Here is a 24119-nt window from a genome sequence, read left to right on the forward strand (position 1 = left end):
ATATAGGAGTGTGTACAAACTTTACACACTGGTTTATTCACTTTCATCCAGTTGGACAAACACTCCAAGGTTCATAGAGGAGTTTGTACAAACATTACCCACTTGTTTATTCACATTCATCCACTTGGACAAACTCTCCAAGGTTCATAGAGGAGTTTGTACAAACATTACACACTGGTGTATTCACTTTCATCCACTTGGACAAACCCTCCAAAGTTCATATAGGAGTGTGTACAAACTTTACACAGTGGTTTATTCACTTTCATCCACTTGGACAAACCCTCCAAAGTTCATAGAGGAGTTTGTACAAACTTTACACACTGGTTTATTCACTTTCATCCACTTGGACAAACACTCCAAGGTTCATAGAGGAGTTTGTACAAACATTACCCACTTGTTTATTCACATTCATCCACTTGGACAAACTCTCCAAGGTTCATAGAGGTGTTTGTACAAACATTACACACTGGTGTATTCACATTCATCCACTTTGTCAAACTCTCCAAAGTTCATAGAGGAGTTTGTACAAACATTACACACTTGTTTATTCACTTTCATCCACTTTGTCAAACTCTCCAAAGTTCATAGAGGATTTTGTACAAACATTACACACTGGTGTATTCACTTTCATCCACTTGGACAAACTCTCCAAGGTTCATAGAGGAGTTTGTACAAACATTACCCACTTGTTTATTAACTTTCATCCACTTTGTCAAACTCTCCAAAGTTCATAGAGGAGTTTGTACAAACATTACACACTGGTTTATTTACATTCATCCACTTTGTCAAACTCTCCAAGGTTCATAGAGGATTTTGTACAAACATTACACACTTGTTTATTCACTTTCATCCACTTTGTCAAACTCTCCAAAGTTCATAGAGGATTTTGTACAAACATTACCCACTTGTTTATTCACTTTCATCCACTTGGACAAACTCTCCAAGGTTCATAGAGGATTTTGTACAAACATTACCCACTTGTTTATTCACTTTCATCCACTTTGTCAAACTCTCCAAAGTTCATAGAGGATTTTGTACAAACATTACACACTTGTTTATTCACATTCATCCACTTTGTCAAACTCTCCAAGGTTCATAGAGGAGTTTGTACAAACATTACCCACTTGTTTATTCACTTTTATCCACTTTGTCAAACTCTCCAAAGTTCATAGAGGAGTTTGTACAAACATTACACACTGGTATATTCACTTTCATCCACTTTGTCAAACTCTCCAAAGTTCATAGAGGATTTTGTACAAACTTTACCCACTTGTTTATTCACTTTCATCCACTTTGTCAAACTCTCCAAGGTTCATAGAGGAGTTTGTACAAACATTACACACTGGTATATTCACTTTCATCCACTTTGTCAAACTCTCCAAAGTTCATAGAGGATTTTGTACAAACTTTACCCACTGGTATATTCACTTTCATCCACTTGGACAAACCCTCCAAAGTTCATAGAGGAGTTTGTACAAACATTACACACTGGTATATTCACTTTCATCCACTTTGTCAAACTCTCCAAGGTTCATAGAGGATTTTGTACAAACATTACCCACTTGTTTATTCACTTTCATCCACTTTGTCAAACTCTCCAAAGTTCATAGAGGATTTTGTACAAACATTACACACTGGTTTATTCACTTTCATCCACTTTGTCAAACTCTCCAAAGTTCATAGAGGATTTTGTACAAACATTACACACTTGTTTATTCACATTCATCCACTTTGTCAAACTCTCCAAGGTTCATAGAGGAGTTTGTACAAACATTACACACTTGTTTATTCACTTTCATCCACTTTGTCAAACTCTCCAAAGTTCATAGAGGATTTTGTACAAACATTACACACTTGTTTATTCACATTCATCCACTTTGTCAAACTCTCCAAGGTTCATAGAGGATTTTGTACAAACATTACACACTGGTTTATTCACTTTCATCCACTTTGTCAAACTCTCCAAAGTTCATATAGGAGTTTGTACAAACATTACACACTTGTTTATTCACTTTCATCCACTTTGTCAAACTCTCCAAAGTTCATAGAGGATTTTGTACAAACATTACACACTTGTTTATTCACATTCATCCACTTTGTCAAACTCTCCAAAGTTCATAGAGGAGTTTGTACAAACATTACACACTTGTTTATTCACTTTCATCCACTTTGTCAAACTCTCCAAGGTTCATAGAGGAGTTTGTACAAACATTACCCACTGGTTTATTCACTTTCATCCACTTTGTCAAACTCTCCAAGGTTCATAGAGGATTTTGTACAAACATTACCCACTTGTTTATTCACTTTCATCCACTTTGTCAAACTCTCCAAGGTTCATAGAGGATTTTGTACAAACATTACACACTTGTTTATTCACATTCATCCACTTTGTCAAACTCTCCAAAGTTCATAGAGGATTTTGTACAAACATTACCCACTTGTTTATTCACTTTCATCCACTTTGTCAAACTCTCCAAAGTTCATAGAGGAGTTTGTACAAACTTTACCCACTTGTTTATTCACTTTCATCCACTTTGTCAAACTCTCCAAAGTTCATAGAGGATTTTGTACAAACATTACCCACTTGTTTATTCACATTCATCCACTTTGTCAAACTCTCCAAAGTTCATAGAGGATTTTGTACAAACATTACCCACTTGTTTATTCACTTTCATCCACTTTGTCAAACTCTCCAAAGTTCATAGAGGAGTTTGTACAAACTTTACCCACTGGTTTATTCACTTTCATCCACTTTGTCAAACTCTCCAAAGTTCATAGAGGATTTTGTACAAACATTACCCACTTGTTTATTCACTTTCATCCACTTTGTCAAACTCTCCAAAGTTCATAGAGGAGTTTGTACAAACTTTACCCACTGGTTTATTCACTTTCATCCACTTTGTCAAACTCTCCAAAGTTCATAGAGGATTTTGTACAAACATTACCCACTTGTTTATTCACATTCATCCACTTTGTCAAACTCTCCAAGGTTCATAGAGGATTTTGTACAAACATTACACACTTGTTTATTCACATTCATCCACTTTGTCAAACTCTCCAAAGTTCATAGAGGATTTTGTACAAACATTACCCACTTGTTTATTCACTTTCATCCACTTTGTCAAACTCTCCAAAGTTCATAGAGGAGTTTGTACAAACTTTACCCACTGGTTTATTCACTTTCATCCACTTTGTCAAACTCTCCAAAGTTCATAGAGGATTTTGTACAAACATTACCCACTTGTTTATTCACTTTCATCCACTTTGTCAAACTCTCCAAAGTTCATAGAGGAATTTGTACAAACATTACCCACTTGTTTATTCACTTTCATCCACTTGGACAAACTCTCCAAGGTTCATAGAGGAGTTTGTACAAACATTACACACTTGTTTATTCACTTTCATCCACTTTGTCAAACTCTCCAAAGTTCATAGAGGATTTTGTACAAACATTACCCACTTGTTTATTCACTTTCATCCACTTTGTCAAACTCTCCAAAGTTCATAGAGGATTTTGTACAAACATTACCCACTTGTTTATTCACTTTCATCCACTTTGTCAAACTCTCCAAAGTTCATAGAGGATTTTGTACAAACATTACCCACTGGTTTATTCACTTTCATCCACTTTGTCAAACTCTCCAAGGTTCATAGAGGATTTTGTACAAACATTACACACTTGTTTATTCACTTTCATCCACTTTGTCAAACTCTCCAAAGTTCATAGAGGATTTTGTACAAACATTACCCACTGGTTTATTCACTTTCATCCACTTTGTCAAACTCTCCAAACTTCATAGAGGATTTTGTACAAACATTACCCACTGGTTTATTCACTTTCATCCACTTTGTCAAACTCTCCAAAGTTCATAGAGGATTTTGTACAAACATTACACACTTGTTTATTCACTTTCATCCACTTTGTCAAACTCTCCAAAGTTCATAGAGGAGTTTGTACAAACATTACCCACTTGTTTATTCACTTTCATCCACTTTGTCAAACTCTCCAAAGTTCATAGAGGAGTTTGTACAAACATTACCCACTGGTTTATTCACTTTCATCCACTTTGTCAAACTCTCCAAAGTTCATAGAGGAGTTTGTACAAACATTACCCACTTGTTTATTCACTTTCATCCACTTTGTCAAACTCTCCAAAGTTCATAGAGGATTTTGTACAAACATTACACACTTGTTTATTCACTTTCATCCACTTTGTCAAACTCTCCAAAGTTCATAGAGGATTTTGTACAAACATTACACACTTGTTTATTCACTTTCATCCACTTTGTCAAACTCTCCAAAGTTCATAGAGGATTTTGTACAAACATTACACACTTGTTTATTCACTTTCATCCACTTTGTCAAACTCTCCAAAGTTCATAGAGGAGTTTGTACAAACATTACACACTTGTTTATTCACTTTCATCCACTTTGTCAAACTCTCCAAAGTTCATAGAGGAGTTTGTACAAACATTACACACTTGTTTATTCACTTTCATCCACTTTGTCAAACTCTCCAAAGTTCATAGAGGATTTTGTACAAACATTACACACTTGTTTATTCACTTTCATCCACTTTGTCAAACTCTCCAAAGTTCATAGAGGAGTTTGTACAAACTTTACCCACTGGTTTATTCACTTTCATCCACTTTGTCAAACTCTCCAAGGTTCATAGAGGATTTTGTACAAACTTTACCCACTGGTTTATTCACATTCATCCACTTTGTCAAACTCTCCAAAGTTCATAGAGGATTTTGTACAAACATTACCCACTTGTTTATTCACTTTCATCCACTTTGTCAAACTCTCCAAAGTTCATAGAGGAGTTTGTACAAACTTTACCCACTGGTTTATTCACTTTCATCCACTTTGTCAAACTCTCCAAGGTTCATAGAGGATTTTGTACAAACTTTACCCACTGGTTTATTCACTTTCATCCACTTTGTCAAACTCTCCAAAGTTCATAGAGGATTTTGTACAAACATTACCCACTTGTTTATTCACTTTCATCCACTTTGTCAAACTCTCCAAAGTTCATAGAAGATTTTGTACAAACATTACCCACTTGTTTATTCACTTTCATCCACTTTGTCAAACTCTCCAAGGTTCATAGAGGAGTTTGTACAAACTTTACCCACTGGTTTATTCACTTTCATCCACTTTGTCAAACTCTCCAAAGTTCATAGAGGATTTTGTACAAACATTACCCACTTGTTTATTCACATTCATCCACTTTGTCAAACTCTCCAAAGTTCATAGAAGATTTTGTACAAACATTACACACTTGTTTATTCACATTCATCCACTTTGTCAAACTCTCCAAGGTTCATAGAGGATTTTGTACAAACATTACCCACTTGTTTATTCACTTTCATCCACTTTGTCAAACTCTCCAAAGTTCATAGAGGATTTTGTACAAACATTACCCACTTGTTTATTCACTTTCATCCACTTGGACAAACTCTCCAAGGTTCATAGAGGAGTTTGTACAAACATTACCCACTTGTTTATTCACTTTCATCCACTTTGTCAAACTCTCCAAGGTTCATAGAGGATTTTGTACAAACATTACCCACTTGTTTATTCACTTTCATCCACTTTGTCAAACTCTCCAAAGTTCATAGAGGAGTTTGTACAAACTTTACCCACTTGTTTATTCACATTCATCCACTTTGTCAAACTCTCCAAGGTTCATAGAGGAGTTTGTACAAACATTACCCACTTGTTTATTCACTTTCATCCACTTTGTCAAACTCTCCAAAGTTCATAGAGGATTTTGTACAAACATTACACACTTGTTTATTCACTTTCATCCACTTTGTCAAACTCTCCAAGGTTCATAGAGGAGTTTGTACAAACATTACCCACTTGTTTATTCACTTTCATCCACTTTGTCAAACTCTCCAAATTTCATAGAGGAGTTTGTACAAACATTACCCACTTGTTTATTCACATTCATCCACTTTGTCAAACTCTCCAAATTTCATAGAGGAGTTTGTACAAACATTACCCACTTGTTTATTCACTTTCATCCACTTTGTCAAACTCTCCAAAGTTCATAGAGGATTTTGTACAAACATTACCCACTTGTTTATTCACTTTCATCCACTTTGTCAAACTCTCCAAATTTCATAGAGGAGTTTGTACAAACATTACACACTTGTTTATTCACTTTCATCCACTTTGTCAAACTCTCCAAAGTTCATAGAGGATTTTGTACAAACATTACCCACTTGTTTATTCACTTTCATCCACTTTGTCAAACTCTCCAAAGTTCATAGAGGAGTTTGTACAAACATTACACACTGGTTTATTCACTTTCATCCACTTTGTCAAACTCTCCAAAGTTCATAGAGGATTTTGTACAAACATTACACACTGGTTTATTCACTTTCATCCACTTTGTCAAACTCTCCAAAGTTCATAGAGGATTTTGTACAAACATTACACACTGGTTTATTCACTTTCATCCACTTTGTCAAACTCTCCAAAGTTCATAGAGGATTTTGTACAAACATTACACACTGGTTTATTCACTTTCATCCACTTTGTCAAACTCTCCAAAGTTCATAGAGGATTTTGTACAAACATTACCCACTTGTTTATTCACTTTCATCCACTTTGTCAAACTCTCCAAATTTCATAGAGGAGTTTGTACAAACATTACACACTTGTTTATTCACTTTCATCCACTTTGTCAAACTCTCCAAAGTTCATAGAGGATTTTGTACAAACATTACACACTGGTTTATTCACTTTCATCCACTTTGTCAAACTCTCCAAAGTTCATAGAGGAGTTTGTACAAACATTACCCACTTGTTTATTCACTTTCATCCACTTTGTCAAACTCTCCAAAGTTCATAGAGGAGTTTGTACAAACTTTACCCACTGGTTTATTCACTTTCATCCACTTTGTCAAACTCTCCAAGGTTCATAGAGGATTTTGTACAAACATTACCCACTTGTTTATTCACTTTCATCCACTTTGTCAAACTCTCCAAAGTTCATAGAGGATTTTGTACAAACATTACACACTGGTTTATTCACTTTCATCCACTTTGTCAAACTCTCCAAAGTTCATAGAGGATTTTGTACAAACATTACCCACTTGTTTATTCACTTTCATCCACTTTGTCAAACTCTCCAAGGTTCATAGAGGAGTTTGTACAAACTTTACCCACTTGTTTATTCACTTTCATCCACTTTGTCAAACTCTCCAAAGTTCATAGAGGATTTTGTACAAACATTACACACTGGTTTATTCACTTTCATCCACTTTGTCAAACTCTCCAAGGTTCATAGAGGAGTTTGTACAAACATTACACACTGGTATATTCACTTTCATCCACTTTGTCAAACTCTCCAAAGTTCATAGAGGATTTTGTACAAACATTACACACTGGTTTATTCACTTTCATCCACTTTGTCAAACTCTCCAAAGTTCATAGAGGATTTTGTACAAACATTACACACTTGTTTATTCACATTCATCTACTTTGTCAAACTCTCCAAAGTTCATAGAGGATTTTGTACAAACATTACCCACTTGTTTATTCACTTTCATCCACTTTGTCAAACTCTCCAAAGTTCATAGAGGATTTTGTACAAACATTACACACTGGTTTATTCACTTTCATCCACTTTGTCAAACTCTCCAAAGTTCATAGAGGATTTTGTACAAACATTACCCACTTGTTTATTCACTTTCATCCACTTGGACAAACTCTCCAAGGTTCATAGAGGAGTTTGTACAAACATTACACACTTGTTTATTCACTTTCATCCACTTTGTCAAACTCTCCAAAGTTCATAGAGGATTTTGTACAAACATTACCCACTTGTTTATTCACTTTCATCCACTTTGTCAAACTCTCCAAAGTTCATAGAGGATTTTGTACAAACATTACCCACTTGTTTCTTCACTTTCATCCACTTTGTCAAACTCTCCAAAGTTCATAGAGGAGTTTGTACAAACATTACCCACTTGTTTATTCACTTTCATCCACTTTGTCAAACTCTCCAAAGTTCATAGAGGAGTTTGTACAAACATTACACACTTGTTTATTCACTTTCATCCACTTTGTCAAACTCTCCAAGGTTCATAGAGGAGTTTGTACAAACATTACACACTGGTGTATTCACTTTCATCCACTTGGACAAACTCTCCAAGGTTCATAGAGGAGTTTGTACAAACATTACACACTGGTGTATTCACTTTCATCCACTTGGACAAACTCTCCAAGGTTCATAGAGGAGTTTGTACAAACTTTACCCACTTGTTTATTCACTTTCATCCACTTTGTCAAACTCTCCAAGGTTCATAGAGGAGTTTGTACAAACATTACACACTGGTGTATTCACTTTCATCCACTTGGACAAACTCTCCAAGGTTCATAGAGGAGTTTGTACAAACATTACCCACTTGTTTATTCACTTTCATCCACTTTGTCAAACTCTCCAAAGTTCATAGAGGATTTTGTACAAACATTACACACTGGTATATTCACTTTCATCCACCTGTACAAACTCTCCAAGGTTCATAGAGGAGTTTGTACAAACATTACACACTGGTGTATTCACTTTCATCCACTTGGACAAACTCTCCAAGGTTCATAGAGGAGTTTGTACAAACATTACACACTGGTGTATTCACTTTCATCCACTTGGACAAACTCTCCAAAGTTCATAGAGGATTTTGTACAAACATTACACACTTGTTTATTCACTTTCATCCACCTGGACAAACTCTCCAAGGTTCATAGAGGATTTTCTACAAACATTACACACTGGTTTATTCACTTTCATCCACCTGGACAAACTCTCCAAGGTTCATAGAGGATTTTGTACAAACATTACCCACTTGTTTATTCACTTTCATCGACTTGGACAAACTCTCCAAAGTCCATGGAGGAGTTTGTACAAACATTACCCACTTGTTTATTCACTTTCATCCACTTTGTCAAACTCTCCAAAGTTCATAGAAGATTTTGTACAAACATTACACACTGGTGTATTCACTTTCATCCACCTGGACAAACTCTCCAAGGTTCATAGAGGATTTTGTACAAACATTACCCACTTGTTTATTCACTTTCATCGACTTGGACAAACTCTCCAAAGTCCATGGAGGAATTTGTACAAACATTACCCACTTGTTTATTCACTTTCATCGACTTTGTCAAACTCTCCAAAGTTCATAGAAGATTTTGTACAAACATTACACACTGGTGTATTCACTTTCATCCACTTGGACAAACTCTCCAAGGTTCATAGAGGAGTTTGTACAAACATTACACACTGGTGTATTCACTTTCATCCACTTGGACAAACTCTCCAAGGTTCATAGAGGAGTTTGTACAAACTTTACCCACTTGTTTATTCACTTTCATCCACTTTGTCAAACTCTCCAAAGTTCATAGAGGATTTTGTACAAACATTACCCACTTGTTTATTCACTTTCATCCACTTTGTCAAACTCTCCAAGGTTCATAGAGGAGTTTGTACAAACTTTACCCACTTGTTTATTCACTTTCATCCACTTTGTCAAACTCTCCAAGGTTCATAGAGGAGTTTGTACAAACATTACACACTGGTGTATTCACTTTCATCCACTTGGACAAACTCTCCAAGGTTCATAGAGGAGTTTGTACAAACATTACCCACTTGTTTATTCACTTTCATCCACTTTGTCAAACTCTCCAAAGTTCATAGAGGATTTTGTACAAACATTACACACTTGTTTATTCACTTTCATCCACTTGGACAAACACTCCAAAGTTCATTGAGGAGTTTGTACAAACATTACACACTTGTTTATTCACTTTCATCGACTTGGACAAACTCTCCAAAGTTCATAGAGGAGTTTGTACAAACATTACACACTTGTTTATTCACTTTCATCCACTTTGACAAACTCTCCAAGGTTCATATAGGAGTTTGTACAAACATTACACACTTGTTTATTCACTTTCATCGACTTGGACAAACTCTCCAAAGTTCATATAGGAGTTTGTACAAACAGTACACACTGGTTTATTCACTTTCATCCACTTGGACAAACTCTCCGATGCGGTGGGGATGGGGAGGGTGAGGGATGGGAGGGTGAGATTTGGGAGGGGGAGGGGGAGGGGGGGGAGGGGTGGGAGGGGAAGGGGGGAGGGGTGGGGGAGGGGAAGGGGGGAGGGGTGGTGGAGGGCGGGACCCGGCAGAAGTACCCGGCATTGCTGGGTGGGGAAATGGAGGGGAGGGGGGAGGGGGGGGAGGGGAACAGGGGGGGGGAGGGGAGAAGAGGGGGGGAGGGGAGAAGGGTGGGGGAGGGGAGGGGGAAAAGGGAGGGGGAGGGAAGGGAGAGGGGAGGGGGGAGGGGGAAATGGAGGGAGAGGGGGAAAAGGGAGGGGGAGGGGGAGGGGGAAAATGGAGGGGGAGGGGAGAAGGGGAGGGGTAGGGTGGAGGGGGAAGGGAAGGGGGGACGGAGGGGGGAGGGGGAAGGGGGAGGGAAGGGGATGGCCAGTCAACAATGACGTTGCAGTTCTCACTGTCGGAGAGCAGCACAACAATCGGACATAGTCCTGCATATTCGCAACAGCAGGAAGCGGATTTTGGAGACTCACCGATCCTGTGACGTCCTCCAGTACCGGCGTTGCCGGGCGGGGGAAGGGAGACCCGTACATTCCCAACCCGTACATTCGCCCTCTCGACTCAAGCTCACTCGGACAAAAGCCTCGCACAAATTACACCGTGAAGGCCCAATGATCATATCTATGCCACAAATCACGGGCGCACTGAATTGAAAATATATAGAACGCTCATACTCAGTGAAAAGTGAAGCCGCCGTATCGCCATCTTGGTCAGGGCGACTCGACCAACTCGCTTCGCGGATCTCGTTTTGTGCGGCAATAAACTGCTCCAATCGGTTACGGAAGGGTTGTAGAAAGACGTTTCACAGCTGTTTCAAAGACATTTAATTCATATCGCACAAAATCGATACAAAACACGATCGCATAAAAGGTGAAAAAACGTGTGACGTGTGACGGGATGGAACATCACGTGATCGCTCTGAGCGAATCAGTCTGGCGGCGGGAATGGAACATCACGTGATCGCTCTGAGCGAATCAGCGAGCTGCCCTGGAACCGGCTGAGATTAGCGGGTACTTCGCTGAAATGCGCTGAGGTAAATATGAATAAAAAATATGGATCGTCAAATATTTTGAGTTCGGCCATGTTCGTCCCAGGCTCAATGGCCATGTCTATGTCAAATATCAAGCACGTAAGCCTCTCCGTTTAGGAGTCTATCGGTAACATTACACACACACACACAAACTGTGTTTTATATATATAGATACAAGGCTTTTATCCATATATTATCCTGTATACAAGGCTTTTATCCATATATTATCCTGTATACAAGGCTTTTATCCACATATTATCCTGTATACAAGGTCTTTATCCACATATTATCCTGTATACAAGGCTTTTATCCACATATTATCCTGTATACAAGGCTTTTATCCACATATTATCCTGTATACAAGGCTTTTATCCATATATTATCCTGTATACAAGGCTTTTATCCATATATTATCCTGTATACAAGGCTTTTATCCATATATTATCCTGTATACAAGGCTTTTATCCATATATTATCCTGTATACAAGGTCTTTATCCACATATTATCCTGTATACAAGGTCTTTATCCACATATTATCCTGTATACAAGGCTTTTATCCATATATTATCCTGTATACAAGGCTTTTATCCATATATTATCCTGTATACAAGGCTTTTATCCATATATTATCCTGTATACAAGGCTTTTATCCACATATTATCCTGTATACAAGGCTTTTATCCACATATTATCCTGTATACAAGGCTTTTATCCATATATTATCCTGTATACAAGGCTTTTATCCATATATTATCCTGTATACAAGGCTTTTATCCATATATTATCCTGTATACAAGGCTTTTATCCATATATTATCCTGTATACAAGGTCTTTATCCACATATTATCCTGTATACAAGGTCTTTATCCATATATTATCCTGTATACAAGGCTTTTATCCATATATTATCCTGTATACAAGGCTTTTATCCATATATTATCCTGTATACAAGGCTTTTATCCACATATTATCCTGTGTACAAGGTCTTTATCCACATATCCTGTATACAAGGCTTTTATCCATATATTATCCTGTATACAAGGTATTTATCCACATATTATCCTGTATACAAGGTCTTTATCCACATATTATCCTGTATACAAGGCTTTTATCCACATATTATCCTGTATACAAGGCTTTTATCCACATATTATCATCCTGTGTACAAGGTCTTTATCCACATATTATCCTGTGTACAAGGCTTTTATCCATATATTATCCTGTGTACAAGGTCTTTATCCATATATTATCCTGTGTACAAGGTCTTTATCCACATATTATCCTGTGTACAAGGTCTTTATCCATATATTATCCTGTGTACAAGGTCTTTATCCATATATTATCCTGTATACAAGGTCTTTATCCATATATTATCCTGTGTACAAGGTCTTTATCCATATATTATCCTGTGTTCAAGGTCTTTATCCATATATTATCCTGTGTACAAGGTCTTTATCCATATATTATCCTGTGTACAAGGTCTTTATCCACATATTATCCTGTGTTCAAGGTCTTTATCCATATATTATCCTGTGTACAAGGTCTTTATCCATATATTATCCTGTATACAAGGCTTTTATCCATATATTATCCTGTGTACAAGGTCTTTATCCATATATTATCCTGTGTACAAGGTCTTTATCCATATATTATCCTGTATACAAGGTCTTTATCCACATATTATCCTGTATACAAGGTCTTTATCCACATATTATCCTGTGTACAAGGTCCTTATCCACATATTATCCTGTATACAAGGCCTTTATCCATATATTATCCTGTGTACAAGGTCTTTATCCATATATTATCCTGTGTACAAGGTCTTTATCCAACAACATTTCAAGTCATGTTGCCCTCTCATGTCAAGCTGCCCTCTCATGTCAAGTTGCCCTCTCATGTCAAGCTGCCCTCTCATGTCAAGTTACCCTCTCATGTCAAGCTGCCCTCTCATGTCAAGCTGCCCTCTCCTGTCAAGCTGCCCTCTCATGTCAAGCTGCCCTTTCATGTCAAGCTGCCCACTCATGTCAAGCTGCCCTCTCATGTCAAGCTGCCCTCTCATGTCAAGCTGCCCTCTCATGTCAAGCTGCCCTTTCATGTCAAGCTGCCCACTCATGTCAAGCTGCCCTCTCATGTCAAGCTGCCCTCTCATGTCAAGCTGCCCTTTCATGTCAAGCTGCCCACTCATGTCAAGCTGCCCTCTCATGTCAAGCTGCCCTCTCATGTCAAGTTGCCCTCTCATGTCAAGCTGCCCTCTCATGTCAAGCTGCCCTCTCATGTCAAGCTGCCCTCTCATGTCAAGCTGCCCTTTCATGTCAAGCTGCCCACTCATGTCAAGCTGCCCTCTCATGTCAAGCTGCCCTCTCATGTCAAGCTGCCCTTTCATGTCAAGCTGCCCACTCATGTCAAGTTACCCTCTCATGTCAAGCTGCCCACTCATGTCAAGACTGCTCTCTGCTCAAGAGAAGACCAAATGCCTGAATTAAATGTTTGCTTCCACATCTTGTGTCCCCAAGCCTTCACTCCCTGCACCTACCCTCTCATATCGAACTGCTCTTGGATACTGTCCTTCGCGCTTGAGAAGGTAGAGGGGTTGCTGGCAAACTTTTGATCCCGATTCTGCGACAGGTCCAGATGGCGTCAGTGCACGTGTCAAGAAAACCTGCTCTGCTGCTCTTGCTCATCCTCTTTCTGCTCTTTTGCTCGATCATTCTCTTCAGGTTAACTTCCCTCTGCCGCAATTTCATCGAACGAGCAATCCAGGTCATTTGGAGTCCAAGGAGGCTTAAGGTCTTTTAACTTTGTGTGATGAGGTGTGTGAGATCTATAGTGCCAGGACACCAGTCTGTGGCAAGCACCCGATATGGGCCTGTTAAGAAAAGCTTTAAGCCGGCCATCTTTAGGGAAACCCCAGCATGGGACATGGTAGCTGTTAGGAATGTATTGTGTTCGGATCAGACTGTTGCTGTTTACATAACTATGGGATTTCGTTATTCAATTGAAAACATTCCTCGGAACAGTTCAAAATCTGCCATTTTCAGGCCTGTCAAATGCAAGACAATCCCATAGCAACGTGGCAACTCTCCTGGGTGAATTTGGTTTCCAGAAGCTGCGAACTTCACGTGGTATCGAATTCAGAACCTGTACGATGCCCATCCAGTGGCTTCAACTCTGGACCACCACCGTACCCAACATTACACAAAAGCATTAAGTGCACCCTTGCAGTTAGTGTTGCTTTAAGGAGCCTCTGTGGTCCATGGAGCTCACCGGAGCAGTGCCACCTTGTCGCTGAGAGAGCCAACGAGCACGTCCGGGTACAGGTTATTATCCACGTCGACTCCTCCGGTGATCGAGTATCCAAACTGCTGGATGCGATGTTGTAACTCAGAACCACTTATGATCTGCATGGTGAGGGTTGGTCGACATGATATGCAATGGTTACATGACAACAGTGGATGTTGAATGAAAAGTTCACGATGCTAAAAAGAACAAAATGACTTTATTACATTGTAGAGTTTTACCATTTTTCCACCATGGTGAATGTTGAGAGGAGTAACGATTTTTTTTTTTTTTTTTTTTTTTTTGTATACAAGATCGAGGCTCGTGAAAGAGCGAACATTAATCACACAGAAAGACAAACCGACACATAAAACATATAACATCGGGAGCGGTAGACAAGATGGGGAGAGAGGGGGAAGGACACAAACACAACATTTGAGAGCAGGGACCGAGAGACATGGAGACATCGAGAGATCTGAGAGAGGGCGAGGGCTTTGGGGGGGGGGGGGGCATGGGAAGGGGGCGGTGGGAGAGGTATAAAACATATGGACACTGCCAGGACTTCCAGGAAAGAAGTTGGAATTTCAAACAAGGTGGATCTGGGGTGAATAAAGTGTAAACATTGAAGGTTAATGAGTGAAAACTATCTGGGGAAATGGGGGAGAAACACGTGGTCGAAGAACGAACGAACGAATACGAATGAATAAACGAATGAGAACAGAGAAGGAAATGTTGTTTTTTTTTTTTTGTTTGTTTTTTTTTGAGTTGAGATTTACACAAGGAAGTAGGCTATGGGTGAAAAGACTGGGAATACAGAGAACGAAAGTTATTGGATCACAAACGACGGACCGCTGAGAGAAAAACAAAGCCTCAAGGTTGTACAGTGCACACTGTACAAGGCCTCAAGACACGACACGGCAAACAGATGATCAATTTATGAAAGATAAACACCGAGAAACAACCAAAGTTGCACACAATAACTTCACACACCGAAAGATAAATACAGTTTCGACAAAATACAATTGTGAACAGACTTAACTTCGAAAAACGTGGAGACCGTGTGGAGCTTCGAAATCCCTCCCACCGTCTCCAATGACGATGACATTGAGAAGAGAAATGTTTAATTTGCACGACTTCATTAATGCCAATGCTTAATGATTCATATTTGCTGCCATCAGACGTCGCCCCTTATAAAGCGAAGAGGAGGAGAACTTAATGGATCATTGGAAACATCACTTTTACAAATAGAATGTGCATTTAATCCTCATGAACATGTCATCAGTTTGCGTCATTTGTGAGAATCCTCTTGTTAAACGAGAAATGCACATGTCCTGGGATGGGCCTGAAACCACAACAGTTATGGTCCCAATAACATTGTATCATCATTTTTATTCTTGTTTTATATGTTTGTAATAACGCATTTTAATGACTTAACACCAACTATGTTGAGCACAAAATGGGAGCATTCTTCATTCAAAGGAACCTTACTTGTGCAGGTGTAATATCCAGTCCTGATCTTTTCCCAAGGAAGATGAAAACCTTTCCTTCCCCATCATAAGGAGCTCCAACAGCAATATCTGTGGATGAATATACACATGGCACAAAAATGTAACATTCATGACAGAGCATGTTATCAGTTTATACAAACCATCATTAACAAACATGAATGACCGCACTGCGATCACAACTTGCAACACAAAATATATCGATTTTCACCTCCTCTGTCCACTCAACTCCCTCATCCTTGCTGTTGAAAATTTTATACAATTCATCTCCAAGGGTCTTCATGGTTTTGGTTGAACATCAATTACAAGTCTCACGGACACCCGGGTCTGCTTTAGGCAACTGGAACACCCACTCTAAAAAAGGTTATGTTATTATTATCTGTGGGGTATATAGATCACAGCAGATCCAGGCTCAAGCCTCGAGAATGTCAGAGGTGTATTCAGTTACCAACTTTCCACTCTCCCTTTATCTCTCTCTGGTAATCGTTCATGAAACCTGTATGTGGTCATTCCAGGTCATTCCACGATACAATTGGCTTAAAAAATGCAGCAACGGGCCAAATGGGAAACACGCATGTGACACCGTTTCTAAAATTACGTAACCCGATTTTTTCGGGAGCCTCATACGGGCTTGATTGGACCTCACTCATAATTTAACATGCGACCCCAAATGGCCAATATAAATCTGATGCCAAGAACAAAGCCGGACACCGTATAATCAACAGAGGACTGTACATGCCAAATTTACCACGACATTTCGTTTTCGGAACAAACACCAGAAACAGATTTGACCAGACACCACCAGGATTTGGAAGAGGGAGACAGATAAGAGAGTTCGGTCTTTGATAGAGAGACAGATAAGTTTCCTTTGGTGTAAAACATAATTTTCTTTATCATATAATAAATAAATAATAAATAACCACCTTTAGAGGCCATTTTTCCCCGCAAAGCGGGGGTTGGCCTTTTTCGGGAACCGTGGTTGTTGTTGTTTTTTGGTCCCCTTTTTGAAGCAATGTTTTACGGCCGGATGCCCTTCCTGCCGCCAACCCTTTTTGCCGCCTTTTATCGACAAGACAAACAGGGATTTACCAGTGAACTGGTACTCAATTAGCCAACCTCGGAAGGATGACAGGCTGAGTCAACCCCCCTGGCGTTAATTCAGCGATCGACCGGGATTTCAAACCCAGGATCCTAGGATCCTAGGATCCTAAGCCGGCACCCTAGCCGCTAGCCCAACACCAGGGTTACTATGGCACCATATAATGGTCCTTTATCATATAATGTAGTAAGTAATTTTTCTGTTGGTTTACCTTATATATTAAATGTTCGTTGACAATCACTTAGCCATTCTTCTTTCGGGCATTCTTTGGTGGGGGCATATGGTAGACCGTCGTGTTTATTATGGAGTTCTTCAGGATATTTCAAATCAACCTCAAAATAATATCCAACTTCCGAATCGTCCAATTCTTTTTGTGAGGATGTAACGATGTTTTGTAAAACCTTTTCGTAATCTTTCTCTTCAACCCATTTGAGCCCTCCATAAGGTAGAGCTTGCGACATAGCCCATCCATACAAATTATTAGCATCATAATACATCAGGTAAGAACTATCTTTCATGTCATCATAATTAAGAAGATACTTATTGTTAGCCTTAGCATATCTCTTAGAACATACTAGTGATATTCCTCCTGTTTTAGCCTCTTCTATCATCAAAAGCAGATCTTCATCACTGATTAAATCCAACTTCTGTTTTGTCATTTTTAGCATAGCACCCCAAGCCAATCCCGGAGCGGTGTAGTAGTGGACGGGATCAAACCCATATGATTGTTTATTATGACAAACTGTTCTAAAGGTTTCAAAGACGTCGGCTAGTAGTAAGACGTCGGTTTTAAGATACAAATCATGATACTCTCCAAGGTTATTTATGTTCAACGTTTTCCAAATGTTTTGTGCTTGAGTATATTCTTTATCGGTTATATGACATCTATTTAACTTGTTATAGAAACATTATTTAGGGGGAAGTTGTGTTTCTTTAAATCTCTCAAATGAATCCATGTAATCATGTGGGTATATCCCCTTTTGTGATAAAAGTTCAATTTCTTTTTTATCTGATATATACTCTGAAAGACATGGAAAGTTTTTAATATTTGATGCCAAGGTAGACAATGGACTTGCCATGAATTCAAATGAGTCAAGAAACCTGATGTGAGTCGTATGATATATATCTTTGTCGTTTTTATAGTCAAATCCTATTTTTGTGCGGATTGTTTTTGCGAATGAAATGTAGACCTGATCTGTGCTAGGAATTGCCGAAATACTCCCATATGTTTTTGAAAGCTCCTTAATAAATAGATGCATGTCATAATGAGCGTTGTTGTGAAAAAAGACCAGAATGAAATTGGGTTTTTTTTTAAATTAAGATTACATTCATTATGAGCCGGACTTCTATATTTACCGGTGAGATGACAATGGTCTCCAACCTTTGACCCTCCAGTATCTTCCTTCCCGTAAATTTTCTTCCCACAGATATGACAGATACAATTTGGTTGGTTAAATTCTGTTTCTTCTTCTTTTGTTAGGGGGGTTCATCGGTTTATTGGTTAAACTCATTATCTTTCTTAAGTGTACACAGTCCTTTTCTAATCGTTTTATAAACTCAGAAGCTGCATCTTCTCCTCTATAAAGTTCTTGTTTTGTTGTATTCATCACCAACGGATGATTTGATATAATACCAGAAACCACAAGGAGTATGTTTTTGATATTTATTCGTGGATGTATCGTTTGGTTTTGAAGAAGCATCATTTATCTTTTCAAGAATACATTCAAAGTCAGCATATATCACGAATGGGTGTTTTATAGTTTTATCGAAATCTTTGATTGTTATGTTTGAACCTTCTTCAGGTGTAGTAATTCTGACGGCTTTGTGTTAACCACAGAATTCGAAGTGTTTGTCTAACGCTTCTTGGCTCCTGTGGGTGAGGGAGTGACATCGCAAACAGCGGTATATTTTACCCTGATGTTTACTTGCTTGTGAAGAAATTAATCTTGGAATTTTTTTGATGTAAGCGTAATGTGAATTTTCTCCTGAATTATAATATAAAAGGTTAATATGAGTTTCATCATTTTTATAGTTATCAGAAATATACAAATTCTGAATGTTGTTTTTATCCGTTGGACCATAAACATTAATAGATAGATTATTCATTTTCTCAAATTTAGGAATATCTTTCCTGGACATTGGAAATGGTAAACCAGTAACATTTAACTCATTTTCATATTTCTCATAATGTGATACCCTTTGGACATTATGTTCAGCAGGATGTAAGTGTGCAAGAACAGACCATAGAAAACATTTATGATCTTTGTTTTGAATAATTAATTAATAATCGCCTTTTTAAGCTTTATATTTTTCGGCAATTTAATGTAAGAAGAACCTTATAGGGGGTTTGATTTTAGAACATGTATATCAATGAAAAGTATTCTAGTAATAGTAAATCCACTACCCACAAGCGAATGATCTACCTGTTCTTCTTGTTCTATAAGTTTATCATAAACGTCCGTTAATATGAATCCCTGGAGTGATGTGATAAAGTAAGGTTTTGTTCTCATACAACGTTTTATAGATCCCCTATTTCAAGATCACCTATTTAGATCCCCTATTTCAGTATGTCAAGATCCCATATTTCAGTATTCGATTTTTTCAATTCCATTTTTACTCCCATATAAAATTTAAGGGGTTTAATCTCAGCCAACGTATTGTTATGTCTGGGGGTAGAGCAAAATCTAGAGCTAGGTAGATCTGTATAGGTAGGTATTCGACTGTCGTGATAGGGAATCTACCTGTAATAAGTTCTTCATGTTTAGGCGTTTGTTGGGGTAAGATGTATGATTGTGGATCTACCAGGAGATTTGTGTGATAATTAGATAGGGATTAAAAGATAACGCCCCTGTGAGTCTCACCTAGTAGTCAAACCTTTGTCCATTATGGCAATGTAAACCATATAAACACTTAGTTAGGTCCCTAGCACAACATTAAATAATTCCTCCCCCTGACATGACTTTGGAAGAGAATAGACGGGAAATCGGGCTGGAACACCGCCACAATCAGCCACCACCATTTACACCTCCGCAAGCCCTACCAATCTCGGATAGCACATGCTATGAAGAAGAGGCAGGAGTAGAGAGAGCGGCAGTGACGCAGTGGGCGTGCCCCTGGGCGAGCCGGCGAGCCGGGGGAGGCTCTGATAGGCAGAGGGGTGTGCCAATGTGACGTCATCGGCCAGGGATATTATCGAGGGTCGGACGCCATTTTCGGCAGTACAGTTGAGTTGAGTTGACTGCCAGGCGAGTCCCGGTGTGAGTTGAGATGACAGCAGAGCCCTGACTTGAGTCAAGAGTTCGAGAGCAGTTTGGAGGTGCGCTGAACCAAGTTGAGAAGAGTTCCGCAGAAGAGTTGGTTCGAAGGAGTTCACAGCTTGAGAGAATCCCGGTGCGATCCCGAGTTGGCTTGTGAGCAGGGTCCTGGCCCGGGCTGAGTTGGCTGTCATGTGGAAGATCGCCGTCGAGGTGGTTGGAGCTCGCTCCTTTTTTCTGGGTGGATTCGCGCTAGCCTGCTGTGGGACCTAGTGGTGATCGGTGCTTGGTGCTCGGTGCTCGGGGCTTCGGAGCTTGGAGCGGGCCCTCGGGTGCAGTGGCGAGGGCGTTGGCTCGGGCCTTGCGGGGCGTGCGAGGCGGACGGAGGATTCTTCCAGGCCAAGAACAGGACGACGAGACAGATAAGCCGCATCCGCATACATTTTGATGCAAAGGACGTGTTTATTTTCCTTAATTCAGATTCCCTCGTATTGTGTTTGATATCTGTTGTGTGTGGGATCCCGATTTAGCTGCATTATTTTTTTACCGGCGCGTGCTTTTTCACTGGCTTGCTTTTATTTAATAAATCCTTATATTATTTTCTGTATATATCTGAACGCAGTTTTCCTGGGTGTTTGATTTTAATAGCTAAGGCTGCGGGGCTCTCGTCGTTCCCCTCCATCCTGCGCGCTTTGATTTGGAATCCGCTATTGAGTTTTCGCCTCGGGAGTTTACAGCCTCATAATCGGCATCCACAACTTTGATGTTAATCGCAGTTGCACGACAACTGTTGTCGCGGAGTGGGATGGAACCCTAAAAAAAAAAAATTGGTGTCAAGGAGTGTGGAGAATTTGGAAAGAAAATTTTTTGTAGTCGGAGGCGGAAAATTATATAGTCGATTGGGCTTGCACGACGCGAAAGGTGCGTCATTAAATTAATTCAATTCCTGTTGGAAAAGCCGCGCGGGAAAGCGACCTCCTTTACGGAGGAGGAGGTGAGCGGTATGGAAAGGAGAATGGAAGATGTGGGAAGGATCGGGAATGGGTCGGATGTAGATGGGGGAATTCAGGGTAGTGATGGAGTGTCCCCCGCTACTATCAAGACGGCCCTGATGGATTACGAGGCCTTAATGAAACCTATACAGGGAATGAAGGATGGGTTGGAAAATCAAATTGGGGGATTGAAAAATAACATGAAAGAAATGAAAAGTGAAATGAAAACAAAATGGAGTCCCAGGGGAATGAATGTAGGGAAGGAATGAAGGGAATGAGTGATCGATTGGAGGAGCAAATTCAAGGAAAAATTGAGGGACTGATTAACAAAATGGATGCCTGGTCGAGTAAATTGAAGGAAGGATGAACGAATGGTGCCGGCGGGGCACAGGAGAAGCCATAGGTGGCAGGAATTCAATCTGAAAGGGGGGAAGACAAATTGGGAATTGCACCGGGAATGGCAATTGTGGCAAGTGTACAGGTGAGCGGGGAATGTCCACAGGTAGATGGAGAGACTGCAGGTGTACAGGTAGATGGGGAATGTGTACAAGTGGATGGGGAATGTCTACAGTTGGATGGGGAATGTGTACAGGTAGATGGGGAATGTGTACAAGTGGATGGGGAATGTCTACAGTTGGATGGGGAATGTGTACAGGTAGATGGGGAATGCCTGCAGGTAAACGTGGAGTGTCCACAGGTGAGCGCGGAGTGCCCACAGGTGAATGGGGAAAGAAATTTGGAATGTGAGAGTTGTAATGGGGAATGTTTCCCACATTCTGGCCTGGTTGTTTATCGGGACCGTGTGGATGTCACAACACCTCAAAAGGAGGATGAATTGGAATTGGTGCAGCACCAGGGCGGTGGTGCAGAGCAAGAGGGGGTAGAGTTTTTGGGGGTCCGTGCAATGGAGCCGGACCGGGTATTTTTTGGGGGTAATGATGAAGACCTGGCGGGGCCAGAAATGATTTGTAATGATGATGATGATGAGGATGATTTGATTCAGCGGCTGGGGACCTGGGATAGTCCCATGGAGGTAGAGCTTGTTCAGGCCCAAAGGAGTCTGGGGGATGAGGTGAGTCGGTCCGAGGAGGTGGTTGTGGTGACCGTGGGGACCCTCACTGTGCACAACAATTGGGAACAGGAGGCTCCGAAATTGGACAACCAGTTGGGGGAGTGTGTTGACTCCGGGCTGGATTCGGACATTGGAGTATCGGGAGATCGAGCCTCTGACGATTTGGTCCCCGTAGGGAATTTGGACCAGCTGCAGGGAGGGGCAGAACAACTTGTGATCGGAGTTGTTACCTGCAGCTGCGGTTTGGGATGGCAAATCAAAATTTCTAAAAGGAAATTTAAAATTAAATTAAAATGGGAATTTGATTTGGAGCAGCCTTGGTTGGAGTTGGTCCCCAGGCTGCGGGATTTGGACCAGGAGAGGTCAATGGTGATGGCCTCGGGGAAAAGTTGCCCCTTTGTAAATTTGGGGATGCCAGCCAGCTGGGGGGCTGAGCTGGCGGGATTTTGGACGTGGGGTCCAGCCATGGGGGGCATGGTACGACCTGGGCCTCACGGGGGGTCTGGCGGAGTGTGGTGTCCCTTGTCCGTCGGGGGACCGGCCGGGTGAGTGGCTCGGGCCGACAGGGTCACCGGACCCTGGTGGGGGTTAAGACCTCCGGGGAGGGGTCCAAGGTGGACTCTCAAGCCTGGGATGGCATATATTGAGGACCACTAGGGGGAGGTGTTGTGGGTCGCGCTTTGGTGGTGGCACTATGGACGGCCAGCTTGGGCCTGATGTAGTGACCACCTGGGCATGCGGCCTGACACCCTCTCCCTGAGATTCTGGGACAACCAGCATGTGGTGACCTGGCATGGTGGTTGGTCTATGGACACGGGTCGAACCGCATGGACAGGGATGGAGATAGCCTGCCGGACAACCATCGGGGCATCTGTGGAACGTGATGGTGTGAGAGTAACCTTCCACAGATGCTCCGTTATGATTTATGGCCTCTCGATTTGGGAAGAGAGCCATGGGGATGTGAATCGGGAGATGTGTAACGAGCCGAGCATATTGGCCATGTTCGGCTGGCATGTGTATGGCAAAGCATCTTTCTTTGGTGAGGTTAGTAAAATGTGACAAATGTTTGGCATGGGTAATCTGTGAGTTAGATGTAAATTAAGGGGTGAATTTTGTGAAGAGAAATGGTGGACACTGTACAGTGACGCCATTATTGATCCAGGTGTGTTAGACCAAAGTGTTGGAGGCTGTGATCAAATTAATAGGGCAGCAGGACACAGCTTTCAACTGGTTGCGGGGGCAACTGTGCTGATATTTGGGACGCGGGGTTATGGGGATGTAGTTGTGTGGTCTGGGGGTCAACGTGGTGCTGTGCGTGTCCGAGGTGTGTGGACCATGTCTTCTGGGTGGGTCTCCTGGTGGAGCATGGCTGTTGACTGGACCTTGGTGTGGTCAAGTGTGGGTGAGCACTGGGGGGGGCTGCAGTTCTGTAGTCGGACTGGGCGATGATGGGGAGGTGCAGGGGACGTGGCTGTAGGGATGCCACGCACTGCGACCGTGCCCCCCAGGGCCGAGGTTGTGTGTGCGGTAGTGTGTGTTTTGGCAGCAAGTGCTCACCACATTGGCCAGCTGGGGCTGGTGCAGCTGTGTTCCTCGCAAGGGGGCCGAAGGATGGATGGTGGGTCGCACCCTTATGGACACTCATGGGCCATGTTGGCGTTTTGACTGCTCACCTTGTCCCGATGACCCTTGCACGGTAGAGGTGCAGAGCTGTCGTGGCCACTGGTAGTTGTGTAGTGATGATCACCGTT

General features: G+C 40.9%; 1 protein-coding gene across 1 annotated transcript in view; it reads right to left on the minus strand.

Moving 5' to 3' along the window:
* Nucleotides 1-24119, minus strand: part of LOC137430982 (integrin alpha-6) — a 446593-nt gene that overhangs the window by 125390 nt on the left and 297084 nt on the right. The window contains exons 8-9 of the mRNA XM_078781278.1: nt 15935-16023; nt 14435-14568 (exon numbers count right to left, since the gene is read on the minus strand). Of these exons, the coding sequence (XP_078637404.1) occupies nt 14435-14568; nt 15935-16023 (223 nt within the window). The remainder of the gene's footprint in view (nt 1-14434; nt 14569-15934; nt 16024-24119) is intronic.

This window comes from Myxine glutinosa, chromosome 7 (genome assembly GCF_964187855.1).
Source record: "Myxine glutinosa chromosome 7, kmMyxGlut1.1, whole genome shotgun sequence".
Classification (NCBI taxonomy): Eukaryota; Metazoa; Chordata; class Myxini; order Myxiniformes; family Myxinidae; genus Myxine; species Myxine glutinosa.